The sequence below is a fragment of the Taeniopygia guttata genome, chromosome 15, assembly GCF_048771995.1.
Source record: "Taeniopygia guttata chromosome 15, bTaeGut7.mat, whole genome shotgun sequence".
Classification (NCBI taxonomy): domain Eukaryota; kingdom Metazoa; phylum Chordata; class Aves; order Passeriformes; family Estrildidae; genus Taeniopygia; species Taeniopygia guttata.
This window is the reverse complement of record NC_133040.1, coordinates 9,476,969-9,501,911: the sequence shown is the minus strand read 5'-3', so window position 1 is coordinate 9,501,911 and position 24,943 is coordinate 9,476,969. Positions and strand designations below refer to the sequence as shown.

Genomic DNA, 24,943 nt, shown 5'->3' with positions numbered 1-24,943 from the left:
TTCTGTCATCATAAATTAGAAAAGTTCTAATTTGGGTTTATCTTGTGTGCTAAAAAGACACTGGACCCCTCTTTACTGCTTTTTCCTTTGGAATGATTGTTTTTCCAGTTTCCTGAATATTCTGTCTATGGAGGAAATATCTGTACTTTTCCTGGCTTTGTGTTGACTACCTTGAGTCTTTCAGGAGTGTGGTGACAATAATAGAAAAGAGATCTTCAAAAGAAAAGCTAAAACTTTTCATTCTTACTAATAATCACCTTCTGGCAAGGCAAATCTTCCTGGTTTGTTGTCACCTCCTTCCTCAGCACCCCCTCTCCTCTGAGCTGCTGCACAGGCTATAAATTGCTTTTCTGCACCACTCTTGGTGCCCCCAGCCAACACCTCCTCCACCAGCCAAGGAGAGGATCAGCTCCTCTTCCCACTCCTTATTTTTCTGCTTGATACCTAGAGCGAGTTTATTTTTTCCAATTAATCATTTGGCACCTTAAAAAGTACGTGTTGAAAGGGCCTGTCAGGGAAGGACACAATCGTTGTGAAATAAGCAGCTTCCTCAAGAAGCAAAATAAAATAATGATTCTGACTATAACAAAGTCTTTAGAACACAGAGAACTCTAGGTTTCCTAGAGCTTGGAGTGTTTTATTGCTGACATTTAGCTTCAGTTTGTTGGATTGAACTTAACTTCACAATGCCTTCAGAAGCAGTAATTTTATTTCTTTTTTCAGGCTTGTTTTGGGTTTAGCACAGAGAAATAACTCTGCTAATGGTGTCATTCTGGGCAGCAGTGTAAAATATTGTTAGGTATTACTGAGCCTTCACAGGAGAGGTGTCTTTGCATCCAAACTTGACCTCTGTGGCTGCTGAGCCGTTGTTATCTGGGCTGTCCACACCCCTCCTGCGCAGCCCCCCGGCCCCGATAGCTCAGCACTGGGTAAACAAGGGCTCCCCACTGCAGCACGACTGCAGCTGCTCCTCTGCTGCTCCTGTTCCTGTTTCTAAGCTTTTTAGTCTTAATTTCTAGCAGAAACAGCATGAGTGATTGCAAATAAAATGGTGCCATGTGTAGAGTTAACGGGCTTTAGTTGTAACCAGTGGAAAATGATTGTAAGAGCAGGATAACTCATGATGTGGGATTGGCATTGAAAAAAACTTCACAATAAGCATCAAGGTGGAAAATAATCCCCTGAACGAGTGTGGACAGCTGGGATGGAAGTGAGAAGAGCCACTGGTATTTATTATTTCCTAGAAGGGCAGCCACTGGCCAAAGGTACCGTGGCCACTGGGTGAGAGCTGAGCCCAGGAGTCCCTGGAGCAAATAATGGGACTGGGAGGCTGCAGAGGGAGTTTGTGGAAGGCAAAACATCCAGCCAAGCCAAGCAGGAGGAAATGCCCTGTGGTTTCTAGGAAATACCAGACTGTCTCCTGTGTTGGAAGCAGCGTGTGCCTGGCTCGCATTTGGAATCTTGTACCTGGCATGGAGTGGGAAATGTAAGAGCTTAACTCGCCTCCAGGCATTCATGTACATATCTCTATTTAGATATCTATATAGGATATGTTTGACTCCATCTTTTTGAGGTTTTTTTCCAACCTTAAAGATCTTATGATTGTATAAAGTGTAAGAACCAGTGAATTTTGGGGCTGCAGGAACATCTGGAATATGAAAAGCAGGAAATGCCTGTTCCGTGTAACTCACAAACCAAGCCCATTTAACTTGAGTATTGCAAACAGAATTTAGCTTAGTCTTTCACTTCAAGGTGCATGATGATAGCTGGAGCAAATGGTGGAGCCTTTTGTATTTCCTTTGCATTAAAACACAAACAGTGTCAGCAGCAAAGAGCACAACAGGGCTGGAGAGTGGCTGTGGCCACTGGGAAATAAGAACTGGAAGTGTTGTGGTACTTCTTCAGTAGCCAGGTGTCAGCACTGCTGAATTATTATTAATGGTTTTATAGTCTTAAGGAAGCATTCTTTAGGTGTACAAAATAAAATAAAAAAAAAACCAAACATGCAAACTCCCTTTCCACCCTCCAGTAATATGAAGGAATTCTACATATTAAATATAGGATTTCTTAATTACTGTTTCTTTGTGTGTGCTGCCTGAAGAGATGTGTTCTAGTCCCAGCAATGTGTTCTGCTCAGTTGCAGAGGGTTGGAGGCAAGGGGTACTTACAAAGAGAAAAATCCTTGGATTTTTCCAAGGGCAGGTGGAAAACCATGTAATTTGCTGTCAGATAAAATCTTGATAAGCAAAACTGATCTGGAGCTGAAAGCCATGTTTGTATTTGTTCAGGGTAATGAAGGTGGAAGAGACCAAGAGTTAATTATCTGCTCCCAGTGTAGAATTTCAGGAACTCTTGAAGCTCCCTGAATAACTCGGCACAACTGTAGGGCTGGGTTGTCATTGGTGTGCTGCAAATCTGGGGTGCCAGCACTGACCCACTTCTCTCCCTGGAATCCACTCATTCCTTCTTAGGAAAGCAGCAGATCCATGGAATAAAAACTGTCAGGAAAGGAGAGGTCAGAGTAAAACAAAGCAAAGCCACTGTGGTCTGTCCTGCGTTGGGTTTGGATGTTACACTAGTTTGTAGAAAGGTTTTTGTGTCTGGCCCTGTGCTTATTTATTTATGTATTTATGCATTTTATTTTGACTGTCTTCCAAAGAAAGCTTGGGGGGAAAAAAAGAAAAGGATCATTCTATTAAACACAGGAAAAGAGCAGTGGAGTTGATGTTTGCCTGCTGTGCTTGAGGAGGTGAAATACCATTCCCAGCAGAATTCCTTGTGCTTGCATAGGTGCTTTGAGAAGTTCTGTGCAACCTGAGATAAGAGCCATATTAAAGCAGCATGGAGTTCCTGAAACCAAGGAGTCAGCTCCAACCTCTGGAATCCTTTATTTGCCCAGGAAAACAATTACTGTAATTATTGTCCAGAGAATTATTGTCCAGAGAATTGTCGCTCCGAGTTCACGGCAGTTTTTCGTGTGTAACTTCATTCCCAGTCAGCCGAGTTGAGCTGTCAGATTCCAAGGCATTATTGCCAATAAAACCTGCTGATCCCTGAGGCAGGGGCTGGAGCACTGAGGGAAGGTTTTGTTGCAGGACCAGCTGAGGCAATGCTTCTCCAGGCAGCCGCCGGGGGCGAAGGACACGGACACGCTGGTGCAGGAGCCCGACAGCCACTACGGCACCTGGAGCCAGCAGCGGCACAGCGGAGACAGGTGAGCCTTGCTCAGCTTGGGGATGCTGCAATCCCACCATCCCAGAATAGTTTCATGCTGGAATGGCCTTAAAAATCATCTCATTCCAACCCTCAGCCATGGGATACCTTCTGCTAGAGCAGGTCGCTCCAAGCCCTGTTTCAGACACTTCTATTTGTTTTCAAATCTGATTTTCTGTCATTGTCTTTCCTTTAAAAATACTACCAGGTGGGGTGAATGGCAAAATCTCCCTGGAATAGCAGAGTGACAAAATCCCTCTGGAGCAGGGACTCTGGGCCTCGGGTGGGGTGACACAGGGTGCATCTCTCCATGCCCACATCTCAGATTCTCGAGTGTTTTATTGGTGGTGAAGTGGAGGATGAAATGGAGTATCAGCTGAGAGAAACTGATACTGAGTATTGCTGATGCTTTTTTGCTCTTAGAATGATTTAGTGAAATAAACCTAGAGCAGTAAAGTGTGAGGTTTTTTTATAGTTCACACCTGTTGTATAAATTACAGCTTGATCTACCCTGAACTTGTATCCTGTCTGCTCAGTGTGGTGTGAAAATAGCATTTTATCTGATTTTTATGCTATACTTGTTGGGATCTTACGGCAGACATTAATGTCAATTATGTTTGGTTTGTTCTGCACTTGAGCACTGTGTGTTATGAATATTTTTATTGCTTATGAAATCAGGGTAACGACCAGCTCGAGGTTCAGCAGCCAAGTGAGTGCCAACAGTGACAGCCAGGCTGCTGTAAAATTAACTTGGATTCCAGGATGGTACAGACATTTCTGAGATCAGTTTCTTAACAAAGGTGCTTGTCTCAGCTTCATAGCAGACAGCACTGGAGAGTTATTTCAATCCATCCATCCTGATTAGGACAGCTCCACCTAAACATTCCGGTTCACTGAAGGATTGCACTCAATCCCATGTGCTGGAATTTTGTTTGCACTGCAAGAAGTATTTAGATTTTGCCTTTTTTATAGTACAATGGTGACAGTGTAGAGACTCTTCAGCATTTTGCTGCCCCATTGCTCTGTTTTATTTTGACTTACAGCTCATTGAGGGGAATTACTGCTGTGTTTATTCAGGCACTTGAAGAGAAATGAGATTAATGTACTTTTAAATAATGGAAGTCTTCCTGGAATATATTGAACAAGCATTTTGTCTGTGGTTTATTTTGGATGAGGTCCCTGTCAGGAGCAGTGCAGACGTTCTCATGTTGCTGTGGGTGCTCTGAGCAGGGCTCTGCCTTTGGTGCCTCCTCCTCACCCCAGCTGGAGGCAGGAACACTCAGGAGATGTTGATGGTTCAGTAACTTTGGCCAGTAACTCCTTTGGATGGACAGAGATTAAACCATCTCCTCCCATTTGGAGGCATTAATTGGATTTTTCTTAGTTTATCTAAAAGATTTTATTTTAATTTTTCTCAAGCACTTTAATGAGCTTTTCCAAGTTGGCAGTGTAGAAAATCCTTTTAGGTTAAAACAATCTTCATAAGGAAAATTTTTGTTTTTTTCAGGAAAGGAATTGGTTTTAGATGGTGGAGCCATACAGCTCTGACTCCTCATTTCACAGGCTGAAGCAACACCTTTTTATGGCCTCTATACACTGTCATGCTAAAACTAATTAAATCTAATTGCAGTTGAAAGTGAGGATTGCTGTCAGTTTATTGTCCATTGTGATAGCCATCCTGCTGGGTTTGTGTGCTCCACGTGAGGAATGATGTCCCAGAGAAGTGTCTATAAATGTACCTGTGGAGCATCAGGGGCAGCTCATGGATACGCTCACAAACCCTGAAATCTTAATGAAGTAATAGAAAGAGGTGCATAATATATCTCAGTAATGAGAACTGAAAATGTTTTCAATTTCATTTTTCTAAAGGGAATTTTCCCTCTCATTAGCTGTTCGCTGGAAAGAATCCGTTGCACATAACTGGGTTTGGACTCCAGGTATCCCTCCCACATTTGGGGATGAGCTGTGCCGTAGGGGTTGGTGTATGGGGCTGTAGTTGTACAGAAACTCCAAAGGAAAATCCATTGGGAAGGTTTGGGAATGAGGAACCACCAACCAGTCCTATTTCTGCTGGATTTCCATCACATACTAATCTCAGAAATTTCAGTTTTAAAAACCTCAGTGAATTGTATCAGCTGCAGCCCTGGGATGTAGCAGACTTTTTGGAGACGTGCAAGACCAACAGGATCTTTTCAACACACGCTTTAATTTCTGTGAAAGGTCCTGCAGATTGTCCCTCCCCTCTCTATTCTTCCATATTACCGTGGCTCTAAAGCCTAATGCTGCAGATACCAAATGTCATTTGAAGCAAAAATCCTAGACAAAAACCTTCCCCCAGAGCTCATTAGTGCCATTCTTAATTATCCTGGGGCCCACTGGTGAAGGAGGGAAGCAGCATTCCCTCTGCTCGTGTGCTGGAAACCCTCTGGGCAGTGTCTGCTCTGCCAGACTGGATATTGCACCATGTGCTGGTGCTGATGGAATGCTGAGTGGTTAAACTCCTGAGTGGTTTTATCCTGGGATTGCTGTACCAAGTACTAAGCTTTATTGCTTAAAAGATGTGCATATATTGATATAGGTGTGGGTTTTTTAGGTTTAGGACAGTTTTCCTAGATATGTGTCCAAGAAATGCTGCTTAGTGGCAAAAGACTTCTATCAAGAGGAGGAAAAAAAAATCAGAACTAAATCCTTTCGGTTTTGGTTTTTTCAAACTGAGAATTAGAAGCACGACAGCCCAATTTTTACTGACAATAGAATGTTCCTATTTCAAAGAATACTCCAGCCTTTGCAACAAAGGCAGACACAACTCTGTCCAGCTTTCAGTCCTGACCCTGCAGCTCATTCCTGTCAGTCCAGGCCACGGGAGGAATTCTAGGAATACACTGGGAGCATCCCAGCACCCGGGAGCAGGTGCTGCTGCCCTCCTTCCTGAGGCACGAGAAGCTTTGCCCATGGAGCCCTGCCTTAGGCTGCCATCTGGTGCCCAGCTCTCTTCAGCTCCAGCATTCCTGAAGGAAAAAATCCTCAGGCTGTGTGGAATGCACCCCAAATACATCCCAATCCCCAACACACTGTGAATCCAAGGGGTGAGGGCTTTGCCAGTGGAAGGGATCCGCACCGTGCTGCTGGTACTCAAACTTTCTGTTCCACTTTTATTTAACCCCTGCTGATCACGTGTGATCCAGCCTGGCCTTGCAGGTCTGTGTTTGCCCTGAAGTCTGAAGAGATTCCATTTGCTCCAATTTGCAGCTTGGTGGGAGAATCTCCTTCCCTGGACCATGAGGCGGGGTCGGGGCGGAAGCAGCCCGCGGGCAGCCACGCGTCCTCGCTGTCCTCGCAGACAGAGCCTCCCTCCCTGCCTGAGCACCATGACTTCTCCAAAGAGCCACGGAGCACCAGCCTGGACCGCTCCAGCACGGACATGGACTCCACTGATGGCACTGATCTGCCTCCTCCAGGGGACACGCTCCCTGAGGACAAGGGTTATTTCTCCTTCATTGATGTAAGTTGCCATCATGTGTTCCCTCAGTTAAGCCCTCCCCAGTTCCTTTTGCAATCAGTTCTGCCCTGCTTCTCCCACACTGAATTTTGCCAGATGTTTTCCTGCTTGAAAAGTTTAGGATCAAAACTACAGAGTTTTTCCAAGTCTCTGTGGTGTTTAGGTTCTGTGAGATTCCATAAAGCTGCTGGCCTTGGATAATCAGTCATGGAATCCCAGATTGGTTTGGGTTGGAAGGGATCTTAAAGCTCACTCAGTTCCTTCCACCTGCTGCCATAGGCAGGGATACTTTCCACTAGACTAGATTTTCTCCAGCCTGGCCTTGGACACTTCCAAGGATGAATATTGGAAGTATAATTAACACACAGTCAGTGGCTGCTGTGTTGTCAGCCGTGCAAATTTAAGGCTGTAAGGACCTTCATTAATATTTTTCTTATTTACAATTTGTTTCTTTCCACAGTAACTCACAGTTGCATTTTAAAGGATTTTTTAAATATATTGAAGAATCTTGCAGTTGGTGTAAAACCAGGAGTTTCTGACTATACACAGTTAATGAGGTCTAGTGCTGCAAGAACTTGGTTTAATTTGGAAAAGCCCTCTAAGATCACTGAGTCCAACTGTTATCCCAGCACTGCCAGGGCCACCCCCAAGTGCCACATCCACACGGTGTTTTAACACTTTCAGAAGGTTTTGTTTTTTCCCTGGGCCACTAAAGATGTCACTGTAAAACATTAATAGCTCTAAGTTCAGCTGGCAAATGCTGTGTGATAAGTAGTTTATTCTTGACCTGAAATCTTTTGAAAAAAAGGAGCAAACCCACATATTCTGGAGAAGGGGGGGCTCAGGGATATTTGGTGGTTACAGGCAAATCTGTAACAGCACACTGCTTTAAGCAAGTAAATAAATTACAGCTCTGTAGATGTTACTGCTTATTGGATGAGTTAGAAATGAGTGATCACAGGTTTCTGAATGCTGTGACACTAAACTTGGAGTGTCCTTGTTGCTGGTGAGTGGCTTCAAGTGTTTATGGCTGGCAGGGAAGCTGCAGCTCTGCAGTCCAAGGGAATTTTGTGTGTTTTTTCTTTTTAGACCCCAATCTCGGGATTTGCCTTCATCTGCTACCAACTAGCGAGGCCTGTATTCATAAAACACTCTAGGAACTAAACTCCTGATTATTGCAGTTATTTTTTGTGTTAATTTAGTGCAACTTATTCATGCAACTCAGGTATCCACACCCTAGATCAAAGGATTACACCCAGTTAGCCACAGAGTACCATATCCTCATCATACACTCTCTTTACTATGATTTTAAGTGACTACAATAACAATAATCAGGCAAATACCCATGTTAATTGGTGGATGCAATCAAGTGGGTTGGTATTTCCCTGTGGAGGAGCTGGGGCTCATTCCCAGGTGTGTGTTTCTCCAGCACACAGCTGTCCTGGACTCCAGTGCTCTGAAGACTCGGGTGCAGCTGAGCAAGAAGCGGCGGTGCCGGGCGCCCGCGTCGCATTCGCTGCGCAGGAGCAGAGGGCTGGACCTGGAGAACAGGTTTTCCTTGACAGAAGAACCAGATAATGGCTGGATGTTCAAAGATTCCACAGGTAACCCCTCAGCCACCTGGAGTAATTGGTTGTGGTCAGCCTGGGTGCAAGGGCAGCAGTTTGTAAAAGGCGTTTTTTAAATGCTGCCTTTCATTCCTGCTTGAGTGCAGGAAGAAATGTTGAGCAAGGCAGAGATGAAAAGCCAGCTCATGGTTTCCACCTCTGCTTTCTTTTTTTTTTTTTCTTTTTTTTTTTCTTTTTTTTTGGTAATAATTAATTAGAAGAGAAGAAAACTATGCAACAGGAAGATTCTGAGGAGGAAGAGAAGATCCAGCACACTCCGAGGTCATCTTCTGTGCAAGCCCAGAGACTGCCCGTGTTCCCAGGGATGGATCACTCTGTTCTCAAGGTGAGCTCAGGCAGAGCCCAGTAGGTGGAAGATAAACCAGTTCAATACCTGCAGGTGCAAGGAATTCCCTCAGTCATTTCAGGGTATTTTTTTGTTTTTATAAATCTGGAGTGATCCGTTCTTCATTCCAAAAAAAAAACCCCAAAAAACAAACAAACAAAAAAAACCCCTAAAAACACTGGATGCTGGCTTAAAAGGACCCCTTTCTTTATTTTTGTCTTTAGGCCCAACTGCGGAAAAGACAGGAGTCTGAGAGCACTGGTGACATCGGCTCTGCTCAGCTCTTCAAATCCCCCAAAGCACAGCTCGGCACTCCCGGCAGCAGAGTGCTGCCCTCCAGTGTGGAAAAGGAGGACAGGTGAGAGAATCCCAGCTCATGCTCTTCTTGGTGGAAGGAAAAAATAATGCAACAACCTGTACATTCCTTTTTTGTTGTTGTTGTTTCTGGCAGGAGTTTTCCCAATGAAAGAATAAAGAGTATTTTTTTAATATGTATCTTAGGTCAGAAGAAAAGTCTCCTCAGTGGCTGAAGGAGCTGAAATCAAAGAAGAGACAGAGCCATTATGAGAATCAGGTTTGAAAAGGTACTTGGGTAGGAAGGGGGGCTTTGCTGAGTGCAGGTGTGCAGTGACAAACTCACATTTCCTTTGATGTGTTGGTGTCTCCACTGTGGCCCCACCAACACTGCCCTTACCCTGCCCTGTGCACCAGGGGTGTCAGGAATTGGTGCCCCTCCATTCCCATTCACAGTTCCACTGATTCTCTGCACATAATTTGATTTCCATAACCCTCACTCCGTTGGGATTTCCCAAAGTTTGAAAACTTTGTGTGGTTTCAGCACAATTCTGAGTGGCTCTTAAGCATTTAATGCATTAAACAGATAAGACCAAGGTGGCACTACAACAGAAAACACATTTTAAGGGGCTCCTGTTCCAGCTGGCCATATCACACTCTACCTTCTGTTTTCCTTTCCAGACAGTGATTCTAACTAGGAGAAGATAAAGAAGTTTAACAGAAGCCTTAACTCATCTGAACCTAAACCCCCATGTCATGTTGCTGCTGTTTGCTTCCTGCCTCAACTGCTCTGTGCATGGTGCCTTCCTGTTTTGTGGAGAAAAGCTGCTTCAATTCATAGTCAAATACAAAGCTGTGTCTGTCAGGTGGGGGGGACAGTGGCACTTCAGACCTGCCTGCCAGGAGAACCCCCCTGGGTCATGGAAAGCACTTCAGAAAGTCTTGGAAAACAGATATCTGGGAGTACTGTGATCCAGGGAACTCCCCTCACCGTGGAGCAGACTCTGTAGGTGTTCACCTCTGGGAGATGTGTCTGGCTGGGCTTTGTGTTTGTTTATGAAAATAATAATTTTAATCAAATTTATCTTTTTTTTTTTTGTGAACAAATAGTAAGCTCCTATTTAGAATGAAATTTGTGGAAGGTGAGAGTGGAAGAACAAATCATGTTTACTGCCATATTGAAAAAGGAAACTTGATTATTTTTTGTAAAATGTATTTTTGATTGGCTTGTATTTACATGTGATCTGCTGACCTGGCAGATGGAGATAATTTTTAGATGAACAAAATGTTAACTTTTGTCACTCTTGAAGTGGTATATTCTGAGTTTTGTCAGCATGTGGAATAATTGCTTCATTGGAATGTCTTTCCTAAAAAGGATCAAGCAATAATGTCAACCAGTTCTCTTTAAAAAAAAAAGTAAAAATATTGTAAATACTGTTTTTATAACAAAAAAAGGAAGGGAAGAGGGAGGATGTTACGCTCATATCAGGGTTCCATTTAATTGTTGAATGTCACTTTAATAGCAGTTCAGATAGTCCCACTTCATATTTTTATTTGTTAATCTGTAAATACCAGGTTTAAGTTTTTTATTTTTATGCTGATTTTGTGGGATAACCTAAATGTGATCTTCAGTTTCTCAGCTGATTTCCTGTCTTTCCTTTGGCAAGACGTGCTGATAGCGGAGTAGAGACCTCCTGGACCACACGGGTGTTTGGGTATCCCTAATTCTCAGATATTCCTGTCCCTGGATACTCAATTCTGGAACACCACCCACCACAGCCATGGAAGACAGACTCGATTCTTGCCCCAGATAAGTGCTCTTCCAGTACCCTTTAACAGTGCAGTAGCCCAGGGAGGGAGGTGACTCCAGGTGTTCCTCAGGCTCAACCAGGAAAAGGTGGGAGAGGGAAAAGGAGAGTGGAGAGCTCTCCTCACCTGACAGAGCTCCTTGGGCTGCATTCCCCACATCCTGCTGGGGGCTGCTCTGGATACAAACCATAAAGCACCAGCACTTCAGCTCCTTTTCCTTTTTGTCTTTTTTTTTTCCCCCCAATCAGCGTTTCGGGAGCGCGGCTCCCGTGGGGCCTGCCCAGGCCAATGTCTGTCAGGCTTGGAGCTGCCAAAACCATGTGCCAATTCACCTCATGGAGGAGTCATTGGGGGGAGGATTTGCAGTCCCAATCTGCAGGAAATAGCAGCAGGATGGCAGGAGACAAGTTCCATCTGCACATCTCTCGCTCCCGGATTTTATTCCGGTGGCAGGTCCCTGTGCTCCCTGGAGATGAGCTGGAGACATCTGTCTGCTGTAAAAGTCTTTTCCCTGTTGCTTTGCCCTGTTTCTCATGGGAGCTGTTGCCACTGTTATTTTGGCAGCCCCTCTGCTCCCCACAGAGCAGCGATCCCCAGGATTCTGATGGAATTTTGGGATGGGCCGTGTCAGTGCAGCCACCACTATAGACCAGCTCCTTTTAAAACCTTGCACAGATTTCCTTCCCTGCCCTTTACATGACGGTGGAAAATGTGACTCTTGGTGTGTTTTTTGGGATATATTCCTGTGGCAGCACCCAAGGGTTCCATGGGTGTGTCCCAGGTGTGACACTCACCTGGCCAGCCCGAGCAGCACGTGCAGGTGAGGAGGATGATGGTGGCTGCTCCTCCCACATCCAGAAATCAGTCCCTGCTCACAGGAACATTCACACAGGCTGCATTTTCCACTTCCACAGGTGTTGTGTTCCCAACAGTTGGAGGATTTACTGGTTCTTGGTGCAGACCAGAAATTCTGTAACTGTTTGTGTTGAGGAAACTGAGGGGATTGACACGAGGTTTCCACACAGCCCTTGAATGTGTTTGCATTTCCACGTCTGCTTGGACAATGCACTGAAATTACTGTATTGAGTAGTTTAACCTACTACTGAGAAATGTTTAATGCTTAAATGTCTAATTAAAGAGCATCTTTAGAATGTTGTTGAATGGGAAAGTGTTTTTTCTGCTCTGTTATTTCTTTATATTGTACATGGATTAAATATCGACTTCCTTCTCTTCGGGTTATCGCTCTGTAATAAAAGATATATAAATATGTTATTACTTCTTAAATGATAGAACAGACTGTAATACACTTTATATAATTCTATTTTAATTCCAAATAACGCTTCTTGGAATTTTTTATGCTTTCACTTTTGTTGCCATGTGCTTTTTCCTGCTGTTTATTGGAGATGGAAGTGAGCTCTGATGTTCCTTCAGATGTGCTGCTTCCTTCACTCCTGGATCCTGCCCTGGAGCAGGTCCAGCTCTTGTCCAAAAAGTGATGCTAAAGGTGATGGAGGCCCTGTCACTTCCTTTGTATCTCCCCTCACAGCTCCTCAGCTGTTTCTTCTTGCTTAAAAAGCCACATCAATATTGGATTTTAAAGGTGGGATGATGTGTGTTGTGGAATTCAGGAACACTTTCTGCCTGCCCTCCTCTCAAAATCCTCAGGTGCTCCAGGTGGCGTGTCAAGGACTTGCACAACTGCTCCATTGCTTTTTATTGGAATTCCCAGTTGTGGATTTCTTCCTTTTTATTTTTTTTGTTTGCAAATTCACCTTTTTAACATCTGTGTATCTTCAATTTGGTTCTCATCCACCAGAGCCTTTCACTTCCTGCAGAGAAAGAAGCAATGTTGGTTCTCCAACCTTTGACATCCCAGACTTTCCATAGGACTTAACCCCCACACGCCATCCCCCTTCCACTCCCCCAGAAGTTTGTTTCACCCTGTTTTCAAACTGAAATGCACGTGGGGCAGATTTGGGAATACAGAGTGTGACCTGTAAAAAGTTTGGAGCAGCAAATGCCTGATTTCTGCAGGGATGGTGTGTTCCAGGGGCAGGTGGGCAGTTCTGGGGTGCTGCCACGGGGTGTGGCTCTGCCTCACGAGGTGTATCCAGGTACAGAACCTCTGGGGTGAGTTCCCAGTGCTGTCACTGCTGTCCCCAGTCCAGCTCTGGGGGTAAAACAAACTATTCCAGTGAAATCCAGAGCTGTCACCATAACTGCTCCCCATCAGCCTGAGGTCACTGTCTGCACCTCCCTGAAGGACACTGGTGCAGGAGCAGCTGCAGCCAAGTGAAGGAATGTTGGATCCATCCCTTCAGCCCACTGCTGAGAAGGAAAAACAGGTATTTGCTTTAATTCCTTTTAAAAATCGGCTTCCAGGAGGTGAAGGCTTTTGTGGCCAGGTTGGACAGGGCTTGGAGCAACCTGGGCTAGTGGAAAGTTGGTGGAGCAGGAGGGCAGAATGAGATGAGCTTTGGGGTCCCTTCCAACTCAATCCTGTGATTCTATGAAAGCACCTCCATGGAGCTCTAAAGGGATTTGGGGTGTTCTGACAGAGGCTGAAGAGTCCAGGCCTAGTTCTGTTCCCACCCTGGGAGTGGAGAGGGTGAAGGGTGGGAATCCTTTCCCAGCTGGTGGTGAGTTGTTCCATGGCTGTCCTGTTCACTCAAATATAAATGTATTGCAAAAATATAATCTGAAATAACTTCTGGTCTTTCTGGTGGGATTGGCAGAGGAGGAGAGCCAAGGTCTGGTGGTTTTTTGGTATTTCTCATTCCATATTAAACAAAATTGTATGAAATCTAGCTTTGAAGGAGCTCTTGTGGAGATTAAGCTTTTATGTTGCTCAACGTACCCTTAGAGAGTCTGTCAGTCTGGGTCACAATAAATACATAGATGGAAATCACATAGATAGTGTGGTAGAAATCCTGTATTTTGTGTTACACAGTTTCCTAGGGAATAAAGATATCCTGGCTGCTGTATTTTGTTCTGTACCATTACAGTTCCCAGTTTTGCTTTGCCAGGTATTAACAAAAAAAATATCGATTTTCTAACAGTCATTTTTCAAGGGGATTTAAGAGGCTGACAGCAAGAGGAAATTGAGGTGTGTTTGGGAGAGGCATCAGGGAGATCCAGTGCCCCTTCTGTCATGTTTTTGGAATTGCCTTGTCAGTGTGGAGAGCTGGAAGAGGCAGGTCCGGGGCCCTGTGGCCGTGGCAGAGCTCGGTGAATGAGGCTGCTGGGAAGGAAGGGACTGGCACGAGAAATTCAGTGTTTCTAATTTGTTGAGGACAGCTGATGTTGTGTTTGATAAGACAGAAATGAATCCATTCCTCCTCAATCTGTGCCTGTTAGAGCTGTGGGGCAGCAAAATCAGGGACCACAGGATGGGTGGAGTGAGGAAGAGTCAGTTGGAGACACCTGGGTCATCATCCCTGTCACACCAGGCCTGGAGCATCGCCCAGCGAGCCCAGGGATGGGGTGGGGCTGAGGAGCCTCATTCTAACACGTACAACAGGAGACATTTCCATCCCTCTCCATCCAGTTTGTCCAGCCTGGCCCAGGGGATTTACTTTTTGGGCTTTTACAGTAAAGGTTTCGTGGGTAGTTCTTGGTTTCAGATGAGCCACACTCAGAGCAGGTAGAAAAACCTGCAAGGACCGTAGTAAATTTGGATCTGTGCAGCTGAATAAACTGTTCCGTGAGGAATCGGGATGGTTTGGGTCTGAAGGGACTCTCAGAGGTGAAGAGGGGGTCAGGCCTGCTGCCAGCAGAGTGAAATGCTCCCAGTTTGGTGCCTGGTGTGAGATGCTCCCAGTTTGGTGCCGTACATCATCCTGTGCCTGTGAAGATGGACAAACCCTTGTGCCAGGCTCCAGAAATCCCTTGTCACACACCCCAGGATGTGTTCCTGGGAAATACCGGGGAGGGAGCCAGACTGGGGGCAGAGGAAGAAAAGGGACTTGATGGAGAGAAGCTGCTCAGGAGCAAAGTTAAATCAAGAACACCCTTCTGGAAATGCTGAGCTTCTCCAGCTTCCTGCCGAGCTCCCGGGGCCGATCCCAGCCCTGAGTTGCACCTTGCCCTGGAGCCCCACAAACGGGGATATTTTACTCGGATTTTGCTTCGTGCTGCGCTCAGTTTCCAGGCTAAACCCTCCCGTGAACTGCTGACAGCAGAGTTTTCCAGAGAACCTGGCAAGAAGCAGCGTGAACGTGCTGATGTGAATTTCGACGTTAATCTTCTGTAAATCGAGCGGCCCGTGGCCGAGGGACGGCCGGGAGAAATCCGAATGACGTTTCCATGGCTCGCTGGGCGCCCGCGCTATTGAGATGAAATCTCATGGATGGAATTCCGTGGACGCAGCTGCTGTATCAGCGCTCGGGGAATTCTGCTGTTCTGGTCAGAAGCGACCCATAAATAGCGGGGCCGCCCACACTGCCCGGCACAGCGGAACCACACGGACAGGTAGCACTGCTGGGACTGTGAGGGGCTTTCAAAAAGTTGGTGTGTTTGGGTCCAGCTGGCCCCCAGCGAGAAGTGAAGCTGCAGGGTTTGATTCAGGATGTTATCAAACTCCTTTGTTCGTCTCCTAAGCCCCTCGCCCAGCGTGGCGTGGCCGGGGAAGGCGTGTTCCAGTGTTGGAGCAGAGTTTTGTGGATGTTCCTGCTGGGTTTGGTGTCCCCCAGGATGCTGGAGCAAGGGAGAGGTGTCAGGTTTATGTTGTGGGGAAAGATGTCAGCAGCTGGAAGCTGAGAAATTCCTGCTGGGAGCAAAGGCTGGGCTGTGAGGTGGGAGTTTAGTGGTGACTGGGTGAGCTGCCCTGGGCAGAGGGCTCTGTGTCACTTGGGACGTGGCTCAGTTCAGTCCTGTGGGTGCCTGGGGGAGGATTTGGGGCCTGTGTGCAGGAGGGAGAGGAGGATGGAGAACGGAGCTTGCTGCTAGCCTGGACATCCCTGGGGATTACAGCTGCTGCATCGGGGTGTGTGCTAACCCGTGCTGCGTGTTCCGTGCCAGCTTCATCCTCTGTTTTACCTGCTGTAAATCCTGGTGCCTCCCGCCTTAACCTCCTGCAATTTGGGTTTTCCAGGCACAATGACCGAGCAGCAAAGTCCCCCCGAGCAGATGGCGACTGGGGAGGGTGCTGGTGAGCGAGGTGGCAACTACAAGGTATACTGGGCTATACTGGGCTGTACTGGGGACAGCTGGATGCTGGGTGGAGCCGTGGGATGTGGTGTGCACGCACCAGGCTGGAAGCAGTGGCAGCACTGCTGGGGACAGGAGTGACCTCCAGCTCTCCCACAGCAGCAGTGGGGGTGGCCCCGCTCTGGTGTTGAGCCCAGGGTGGGCTGCAGGTTTGGGAAGCAGCTGGGGCTGGGGATCTGCTGCTGCTCCCTGCCAAGGCCACTGGCTGGCCAGGCTGGTGTGCAGCTGCCCGGGGATTTTATCCAGGAGCTGAAGCATCCCAGCACAGCGGGGTCAGCTCTGGGCCCAGGCACTGAAACTCCCCAGGTGGGTTTGTAGGTTGGGATTCAGCTCATAGGTTGGTTGGAGGTAAATCAGCTGGAGAGGATGCAGTGGGTGCAGAGCGTCCCACAAAGCTGCTCCTGGACAGGGAAGGCTGGAGGTGGGAGCAGATCCTGCCAGTGGGAGAGGAGTGCCAGGACCTGGGGCTGTTTGTTGGTTTGGGGTGCACAGAAGATCCTGAGGAACCTGGGTGTCACCTCTGTCCCTTGAGGTCCCCATTACGTGGTGTGTGCAGAAAGCTCTGCCCTGTCCCAGACTCAGGTGTTGCAGCTGGGACCCCTTTGGGACAGTGCCAGGGTCACCCCACTGACCCTTCTGGTCCCTGAATGGTGCTGGGCACCCTGGGCCCTGCCCCATGCCACGCTCTGGCCGCTGGGACTGGCTCCAACCCATCCTGAAGCTCAGCCTCGAGGCTCTGCTGAGAGCAGGGCACCCCTGAGGCACTGGGGTCTCTGCACCTGGCAGGGCTTAGAAAGAACCACTGAATAAAGAGCTCGTGCCAGGCCAAGTCGAGGGGATGGTTGGGACTGGAGGGAGCAGTGATAAGGAAATGATAATGGGCAAAGACCAGGCTGGGGGTAGGAGAGGCAGCCCGTGGCCCAGGAATTCTCTTAGCCCAAATCTGTGTTCCCAGTGCTGTGTGTGATCTGGTTTTCAGGCTGTCACAGACAGAATTCCAGCTTGTGCTTTACCAAACATCCTTGGCCAGAGCTCTTCAGGACTGAGGCACTGGCAGGACCCAGCTCTGCCGGGCGAGGGGTGACATCCACACAGGATGGCCGGGATGGAAGGACACAGCCAGAGCCCTTTGATCATTGCTGCCCAAATTTCCTAGGCTGTTCCCCTGCTGTGGTGGCTGACAGCGTCTCTCCCCACCTTAGATCACCATCTACGAGCTGGAGAACTTCCAGGGGAAAAGGTGTGAGCTGACAGAGGAGCTCCCCAACATCACCGAGAAGGAGATGGAGAAGGTGGGCTCCATCCAGGTGGAGTCTGGCCCGTAAGTCTGGGGTGGGGAAGGTGGAGCAGCCCCAGGGAGTGGCAGGGAGAGCATCCCCCTGAGCCTGGGGTCCTGCAGGTGGCTGGGCTTCGAGCGCCAGGCCTACGCCGGGGAGCAGTTCGTGCTGGAGAAGGGCGACTACCCCCGCTGGGACTCGTGGTCCAACAGCCACAGCAGCGACAGCCTGATGTCCATCCGGCCCCTCCAGATTGTGAGTAGGGCTGTGCTGGGCTGGCCACAGCGCTGGGGGCCAGCGGGGACAGCCCCTGAGCCGCCCTTTCCCCCAGGACAGCGCTGACCACAAGATCCACCTGTTTGAGAACGCGGGCTACACCGGGCGCAAGATGGAGATCGTGGATGATGATGTCCCCAGCCTCTGGGCCCACGGCTTCCAGGACCGCGTGGCCAGCGTCAAGGCCCTGAACGGAACGTAAGGATGGGGACACAGGGGACACCCAGCGGGTTCCTGCCTGTGGCACCGTGGTTGGTCCCCCCAGGGTGGTGACAGGCACCAGGCACAGCCACTGCAGCGGGGCAGCTGCTCCCATGGTGCTGCTCATGCCCATCGTGTCCCTTGTTCCCTCCTTGCTGCCACCTTTTCCCTGGCCCACAGGGAGTAATAGGGACCATGGCAGTGTCCCTGGGGCTGGATGGCAGCTCCTTGCCCTAACCCACCACAGAGCAGTGGAGCTGTGCTTCCTTCTCCATGAACTTTCCATCCTCTCCTGGCACACAGGGCATTTCCCACCCGGGTGCTGCCTGTGCAGTGGCACTCAGTGACAGAGGAGTGGCCCTGGGCAGCATTGCTGGGCTGTGGCATGGGCACTGGGGACACTGGGATGGGGGCACTGGTATGGGGATGGGGCCACGGGGATGGGGGCACTGGGATGGGGATGAGGACACGGACACTGGGATGGGGATGGGGGCACTGGGATGGGGATGGGGGCACTGGGATGGGGATGAGGACACTGAGATGGGAATGGGGGCACTGGGATGGGGATGGGGACACCGAGATGGGGATGGGGACACTGTCCTTGCTCCAGGGGCTGTGGGGCTGTGGGCTGGGCACTGCTGAGCGCTGCCTCGGTGCCCACAGGTGGGTGGGCTACGAGTACCCCGGGTACCGGGGCCGCCAGCACGTCTTCGAGAAGGGCGAGTACCGGCACTGGAACGAGTGGGACGCCAACCAGCCGCTCATCCAGTCCGTGCGCCGCGTGCGGGACCAGCAGTGGCACCAGCGGGGCTGCTTCGAGAACAGCTGAGGGACCCCCAGCCCCCCTCGGGGCCGCCCGTGGGCTCCCCCGGCTGCTGCCGTGACCGTGGTGTTTTTTGTGCAAAATCCTCAATAAAGCTCTGAGCTGGAGGCTGCCTGGTCCTGGGCTGAGGGAGGTCGGGGAAGGGGGCAGAAGGATGGGGATGGGGATGGGGCTGTGGTGGTGCCCAGCAGCCCTGCACAGGACAGAGGGGGCAGTGCCAATGTTTGCAGTGTTACATAAAGGCTGCAGCTTTCCACAAATAACCGCCGGTGCTGCCGCGTCAGGGTTTTTCCAGCGCCTCTGTCCCTTGTCACAGCAGCTCCTGCCCGCTCCCAGGGCTGCTGGCCAGTCCCAGGGCAGGGAGGGGGCCGGGGGGATGTGGGGTGGCCATCCCTGGGTGCTGCCAGGCCCTGTGCACTCCAAGGGGGGCTCATCCCGCTGTGCCCAACCTCAGCGTCCTGCAGGGTCTCCAGCCTGTCCCAGGGAAGTTTCCCACAGTCCTGGGAATGAGCTCAGATATGGGGGGGCTGTCCTGGGGGCAGAGGTGGGGGTTTTAGGGGTGCCACAGGGTGCTGGTGGGAGCTGAGCTGCCCTGGCACTGCCCTTCCCCAGGGCACAGTGGGCACGCTTGGGGACCCACCGGGCTGGGGCAGAGATGGGAGATGGGCTTGAGTCCAAACGAGGGCTTTGTGCAGGTCCTGAGCAATCCCCCCAGAGTTTTTCCCTTTGAGGGGGGGTTGGTGGCTGTGAAAGGCGAGTGTCTGGCCCCGAGTGGCAGAAGAGAAGCTGCTTCCAGAACAGTCCATGGGGCTGCCAAGGCCAGGGGCTGTGGCACTGCCAATGCCCGGGGCTGGGATGAGCTAAACCAGACCAGCAGAGCCAAGGGAGGGGGTCACTGAGCACTCTGGCAGCCCCTTGCTGAGGGGATGGATGTGGCTGCAGTGCCCTGCACTGGGACCTGGGACGGGTCCATGAGGGTCCAGGGTTGGGATTAACTGAAGGGATTAACCCAGGAGATGGGGAAGGCAATACTGGGTCTGTCTGTGGGGCTGCAGCAGGACACACGGGCAAGAAAGGCAGACTCCAGAGCTGGGAATGCTGGAAACTCGGGATCACACTTGTCTATGGCCTGATGGGTTTCTTGCAGAGCTGCAAGGTCACCTTGGCCCCTCTACCCCATCACCTGGAGCTGGGGCAGTGCAGACCCTGGGGACTGACCCCCAACACGTCAGTACCAGGGTAGGCTGTGGTGACAACACCCTGTGGGTGACCCCATGTGCAGCCACCCTGGGGCAGGGGATGGGCAGAGGTGGCCCTGGGGCAGAGGTGACCCCACAGCCCCATAACCTCCCTCGGGAGGTGCTGTATGGGAGAAGGGGCAGGTGTGGGGTCTGTTCATGCTGGGTGACACTTGCTGGGGTGACACAGCTCCTCTGTGGGGTGAAGGGGGCTGTGGGTGCTGCACAGCAGCAGCAGCCACGTCCCCCTCTGTGAAACCTCCTTTGCTGCAGCCCCCAGCCCCGTGCAGCCTCCTGGCTCAGCTGCTGGGACAATGCCACCAAAGGGACTCTGCTGCTGCCCTCACCCCCCCAGCCCAGCCCTGCCTGTGCTGCCCATCCAGGCACATCCCTGTGTGGGGACATGTGAGCCCCTCGCTTTGTCCTGGCGTCACCGAGGGGCTCCTGGGTGCTTCCCAGGGACCCCAAAAGGGCGGGGAGGAGCCCAACACCCAACCCCTGAGTACCCCCGGCCCCAGCCCAAAAGCCAGGGAATCTCAGAAAAACGGGAAACTGGACAAGACAAACGCAGATCTGAACCAATGTGGTTAATCAAACGTTCTCCCTTTATTCGAGATAAGATGGTAGTTTATATAAGCTTCTACATAGTTTACAGAAACAAAGGCACTCTGATTGGCAAGCTAACATTGTTTACCTTTTCCTTAAAGTGGCCTGAACCTTACACTATAAAATCTACACTAATTCACACCCAGACAGCCCAGTGGTCCCCATCACACCTTAATACTATTTCTATCTGCACCACAAACTCTGAATTTCTAACTGCGCCAGAGGCTTGAAGGCCTCACCAGGCCCAAATCTGAGGCCTAGACCGGAGTAGCTCAAATCTCATCACTCATGTCCTCTTTCTCTCAAAAATGCTGCAACTCACGGCCCTGCCCATCCCCGGAGCCCCTCGGTGCCCCCGGGAGCTCCCTGGGCTGCAGACGGGCAGAGCCAGACGTTCCCCGGCGCTTTGGGGACGTTTTATCGCGCGCGGAAAGAGCCGAGCTCAGCAGCCCCGGCTGGGGATCAAATCTCTGGCCCCAAAACGCCTGAAGTGGGGCTGGCAGGGGGATCAAATCTCTGGCCCCAAAACGCCTGAAGCGGGGCTGGTGGGGGGATCAAATCTATGGCCCTGAAACGCCTGAAGCGGGGCTGGCAGGGCTTTGTTGGCCAGACTGGCCCCGGCTCTTGGCACGCGTTCGGCTGATGCTTGCAAACTCCAAATCTCCTCGCCACCAAGCCGACAAAGCGGGTGACTCGAATGTGACAGGTAATGAAATAACTCGGGCTCGGTGCTGGGGCAGACAAAGGCAGCGGCGGATCAGCTGACCCTGGTTTTCATTGGGGTTTAATCCAGCATTCTCGCTTTGAATCAGGCTTTAACTATTTTGTAAATAGTTTTGGCACCTCTCTGCTGCAGCTCGGTATAAATTCCACCTCCCGGCCCCAGCCCGTCACTGGCTCAAGCGGGTACTGGTATAACTGGTAAGACTTTGCTATTTATTGTCCTCTCTTTTGCCGTAGCCTCCTCCCGACCCCCGGGGCCGGGGTCCCATCCCGGTTCCAGCAGCGGCTGAGCTGGGGACAGTCCTGTCCCCTCAGCCCAAAGCCACCCGGCCATGGCTCCGTTTCTTTTTGTCAGGAATGAGTTTTCACCTGTTTTGGAGCTGCTCAGATCCTGAGGGTCCCTCTGGGCTCCTTCCAGGGATTGGCAGTGCCAGGTCGGCCTGGGAGGGCTTGGCACAGGCTGCTGGGGCTGGGGCTGGCAGGGGAGCCCCAGTGCTTCTCTCCATCACCCTGCAAGCCCCCATGTGGGACCGGGGCGCTCATCTGTCCCTTGCTGGACAGGGACAGCAGGAAACCCTCGACCACAGGGCCTGGGCTCCACTGGGAATGATTTAGGAATTCCCTGGGCTCACAGTTCCCCGTGCTGGAGACCCCAGGCAGGTCCCAAGGACCACATCCTATTCTCTGAGCCTGGGGAGGTTTTGGGTGCTGAGCAGCTCTCAGCAGAGTTTGTCCCTGGCACCCCCAGGCTGAGCCCATCCTGCTGCAAGCCCTGGTCCCACCACCCTCTTCCCTGGGCAGGGTATGGATGGGGGCACGGACACAGGGCACGGGGCTCTGAGCAGGGTCCCAGCCTGTCCTCAGGGGCAGGTTTTAACCTGCTGAGTTTCCCTCCCAAGGCAGCAGACAACCCAGCTGATGATGGCTTCCGAGCACCAAATGCCAGCCTCCAAGCAGCAGCAAGCCGGCTCCAAGGTCAGTGGGAGACTGCCTGGCCCTGCAGGGGGTGAGGGCACCCTCGGCCTCTCTGGGTGCCCAAATCATACCCGGAGGCACTGCTGGGAGCAGCTGAGCTCCCCTTGCCAGCCGCCCTGGCACTCCCAGCTGGTGCCAAGCACAGCTGAGCCATTTGCAGCAGAGCCAGGGGATGGGGAATGAGGATTTTTTGGCATCTCGCAGCCTCGGTGCAGGTGGAGCTGTTGGGAACAGATCAAGTGCTGATCCCCCACACGCAGCAGATCTGTCCCCAGTGTGCTGACCCTGAGATCTGTGCTGAGCTGGTGGCCCCGGGGCTGTCCCCGGGTCTGGGTCCCCGTGTCCCTCCGGTGGCTGCCACAACACGAGTCCCTTGGCTGTTTGATGCCCGCTGTGAGCGTGGGCATCCCTCTGCCAGGAGCACCGGGGCACTGGGACAGAGCTGGCAGGGCCTTGTGGGCACCCGTGAGTGAGACCTGCATCCTCAGAGGGATGGCAGCGGTGCCTTAACTTGCAGGCTCCTTAAAAGCCTCTGGAGTGCAGTTTTGGGAGAGGGAGAGGTCTGGACCGCTGCAGATGTGCTGAGGAGAGCGTGTGCCCCCCGTAGTGGTGACAGGGGCGGGGTGACACCCGCGCTGAGGTCCTGCTCTCCTCCAGATTGCCATCTTCGAGCAGGAGAACTTCCAGGGCCGCTGCCATGAGCTCAGCGGGGCCTGCCCCAACCTGAAGGAAGCAGGCGTGGACAAAGTGGGCTCCATCCTGGTGCACTCCGGACCGTACGTGAGGGACCTGGGGGCCTGGGGGGTGGCAGAGAGGGGGCTGGGGAGGAGGAGGGGTCTCCCCACTGCCACACCCTCATGGCACCGCGGGTTTCGTGTGGCCAACGCTGCTGAGCTGCTCGCCCACCTCACCCCAGGGAGTGCCCGGTGCCAGGGGTGCCAGCAGGTGAGCAGGGGGACACTTGGGTGAGCAGGGGGTGACATTGGCACCTGGACAGGCTGATAACCCCGCTCAGCAGTGGGAGAATGGAGCGGTGTGGGTGTGGGCAGAGATCACAGCGTTACCCCAGTTTGGTTTCCCTCCCTTTGGGTGCAGGGACAGGTGAGACTGGGACCCGCTCGGTGCCCTCTCCCCACCTGCTGGCCCTGTGTGTGCTCTCCAAGCCTTGAGAGCCCTCAAAAAGCCCCTGGAGTGCTCCCAGCCTGCACCAGCAGTGCTGCTCCCAGAACAACGGGGCAGCTGGTGGGAGCACAACCCCAGCTCGGACATTTGGGTGATCCTGTCAGTCCCCAGGGACCAAGGATGGGTGGCCATCAGGTCGGAGCATCCCCAGCGGGAAGCCCTGCGGTACCACTGCTGGCTGGAGATGCAGCAGCCCCGCCTGGCACCTCCCTGGCACCTCTCCCTTCCTGGCATGGAGCAGGGGACACGGCTGGGGCTCAGCCCGGGCAATCGCCGGGGGCGGTGCCAGGGGCCGATCCCCGCATCTCTGCCCCCTCTGAAGCGCGTCCCCTGCTCTCTTCCAGCTGGGTGGGCTACGAGCAGGCAAGCTGCAAAGGGGAGCAGTTTGTGTTTGAGAAGGGGGAGTACCCCCGCTGGGACTCCTGGACCAACAGCCGGAGAAGCGACAGCATCACTTCCCTGAGACCCATCAAAGTGGTGAGAGCACCCAGACAGCCACTACCCACCCGCCAGACCAAGGTCTGCAGCCAGAAGTCTTCCCCAGCCTTCCCCCGCCCTCCCCAGCCCCGCGGGCGGAGGGGCAGCCCCTCCTGCGCACCCTCGCCCCAGCCCTCGGGGCCCGGGGAGCCCTGGGGGGGTCGGAGGGGACACTCCGCGGGGACGGGGGCAGTGGCAGGTGACCCCAGAGCAGAGGATCGTCTGCTGGTAAGTCTGGCAGCGGCTCTCTGAGCTGGATGGAGGGACGCGGAGCACCCCCGGCATCGCTGCCGGCCCTGGCCTCGGTTTCCCCCCAGCCCTGGGCTCTGCCCCCCTGCCCAGCCCCGCGGGGCCGGCAGCCGCTGAGCCCCGTCTCTGCTCTCCCGGCTGCAGGACAGCCAGGAGCACAAGATCGTGCTGTACGAAAACCCCAGCTTCACCGGCAAGAAGATCGAAATCATAGACGACGATGTGCCCAGCTTCCACGCACACGGCTACCAGGAGAAGGTCTCATCCGTGCGGGTGCAGAGCGGCACGTAAGTAGCGGGGGAGGCGCGGGTGGGTCCCGGAGCATCCCCACGGGGCTGAGCTCCGCCGGGCCACGCTTGGGCTGCGTGTGTTGTGTGACCTCCCCCCGCGCTTGCCTCGCCAGGTGGGTGGGATACCAGTACCCCGGCTACCGGGGCTACCAGTACCTGTTTGAAAAGGGGGACTACAAGGACAGCTCAGACTTCGGCGCTCAGCACCCCCAGATCCAGTCGGTCAGGCGCATCCGGGACATGCAGTGGCACCAGCGCGGTGCCTACCACCCCACCAACTAAAGCCCCCGGCCCGTGCCGGGGCGCGGGGAGCGGAGCACGCGTTCCCCCGGCCGCCGCTGTGCCCCCGCGGCCTCGCCTCCCGCCTCCCCCCGTGTGATGCCCGCGCTGCCGAAGCAACTCAATAAAGCTTGGAGTTTCAAAGTCCCGGCTCTGCCCTGTCATTCGCGGCGTGCGGAGGGACCCCGCTGTCGGGATGCTCCTCGCCGCGCCCCCGATGCTCTCAGTGCCACCCGGTGCCATCGGGTCACTCGAGTGTCCGGGGGTGAGGGAGGTGGGCTGGGGACTCCGCGTCACACCCTGCTGCGGGGACAAAGGTGTCCCCTGAGCACCGCGACAGATGCCACAGATGCTGGGGGAGCTACGGCAGG

The 24,943-nt window shown here is 52.2% G+C and overlaps 3 protein-coding genes across 15 annotated transcripts in view; all 3 read left to right on the top strand.

Moving 5' to 3' along the window:
* Positions 1–12,105, top strand: part of KIAA1671 (KIAA1671 ortholog) — a 63,806-nt gene extending 51,701 nt beyond the window's left edge. For all 10 annotated transcript variants that reach the window (XM_030286083.4, XM_072936266.1, XM_072936264.1 and 7 more), the window contains 7 exons: positions 3,096–3,214; positions 6,463–6,715; positions 8,142–8,316; positions 8,538–8,665; positions 8,890–9,023; positions 9,167–9,249; positions 9,641–12,105. In XM_030286083.4, the coding sequence (XP_030141943.4) occupies positions 3,096–3,214; positions 6,463–6,715; positions 8,142–8,316; positions 8,538–8,665; positions 8,890–9,023; positions 9,167–9,245 (888 nt within the window). In that variant the 3' untranslated portion in view covers positions 9,246–9,249; positions 9,641–12,105. The remainder of the gene's footprint in view (positions 1–3,095; positions 3,215–6,462; positions 6,716–8,141; positions 8,317–8,537; positions 8,666–8,889; positions 9,024–9,166; positions 9,250–9,640) is intronic.
* Positions 12,106–12,247: 142 nt separating this feature from the next.
* On the top strand, positions 12,248–18,660 carry CRYBB3 (crystallin beta B3). Its single transcript, XM_030286086.4, has 6 exons — positions 12,248–15,238; positions 15,861–15,940; positions 17,179–17,297; positions 17,376–17,508; positions 17,585–17,727; positions 18,394–18,660. The coding sequence occupies exons 1-6, from the start codon at positions 15,103–15,105 to the stop codon at positions 18,557–18,559; spliced, it is 777 nt and encodes a 258-aa protein (XP_030141946.4). The 5' UTR covers positions 12,248–15,102; the 3' UTR covers positions 18,560–18,660.
* A 3,349-nt stretch (positions 18,661–22,009) lies between these two features.
* On the top strand, positions 22,010–24,716 carry CRYBB2 (crystallin beta B2). Of its 4 annotated transcripts, none has more exons than XM_030286090.4 (5): positions 22,010–22,095; positions 22,753–22,871; positions 23,622–23,754; positions 24,148–24,290; positions 24,407–24,716. In XM_030286090.4, exons 1-5 carry the CDS (start codon positions 22,039–22,041, stop codon positions 24,573–24,575), a joined length of 621 nt encoding a protein of 206 aa, XP_030141950.1. In that variant the 5' UTR covers positions 22,010–22,038; the 3' UTR covers positions 24,576–24,716. The 4 variants fall into 4 exon arrangements, with proteins under 4 accessions (XP_030141950.1, XP_030141949.1, XP_030141948.4 ...); XM_030286089.4 differs by having other exon boundaries at positions 22,026–22,095; positions 23,622–23,796; XM_030286088.4 differs by lacking the exons at positions 22,010–22,095; positions 22,753–22,871 and having other exon boundaries at positions 23,383–23,754.
* The last annotated feature ends 227 nt before the right edge of the window (positions 24,717–24,943 follow it).

What these genes read in the sequence shown, in the direction of transcription:
- CRYBB2 (XM_030286087.4), top strand. Translation starts at nt 23,398, where the DNA reads ATGGGTGGCCATCAGGTCGGAGCATCCCCAGCGGGAAGCCCTGCGGTA. An exon ending in TACCCACCCGCCAGACCAAG is followed by an intron (nt 23,797 to 24,147) that starts GTCTGCAGCCAG and finishes TCCCGGCTGCAG; the next exon opens with GACAGCCAGGAGCACAAGAT. An exon ending in GTGCGGGTGCAGAGCGGCAC is followed by an intron (nt 24,291 to 24,406) that starts GTAAGTAGCGGG and finishes TTGCCTCGCCAG; the next exon opens with GTGGGTGGGATACCAGTACC.
- CRYBB3 (XM_030286086.4), top strand. Translation starts at nt 15,103, where the DNA reads ATGAAATCTCATGGATGGAATTCCGTGGACGCAGCTGCTGTATCAGCG. An exon ending in AGCGAGGTGGCAACTACAAG is followed by an intron (nt 15,941 to 17,178) that starts GTATACTGGGCT and finishes TCCCCACCTTAG; the next exon opens with ATCACCATCTACGAGCTGGA. An exon ending in ATCCAGGTGGAGTCTGGCCC is followed by an intron (nt 17,298 to 17,375) that starts GTAAGTCTGGGG and finishes GGGGTCCTGCAG; the next exon opens with GTGGCTGGGCTTCGAGCGCC.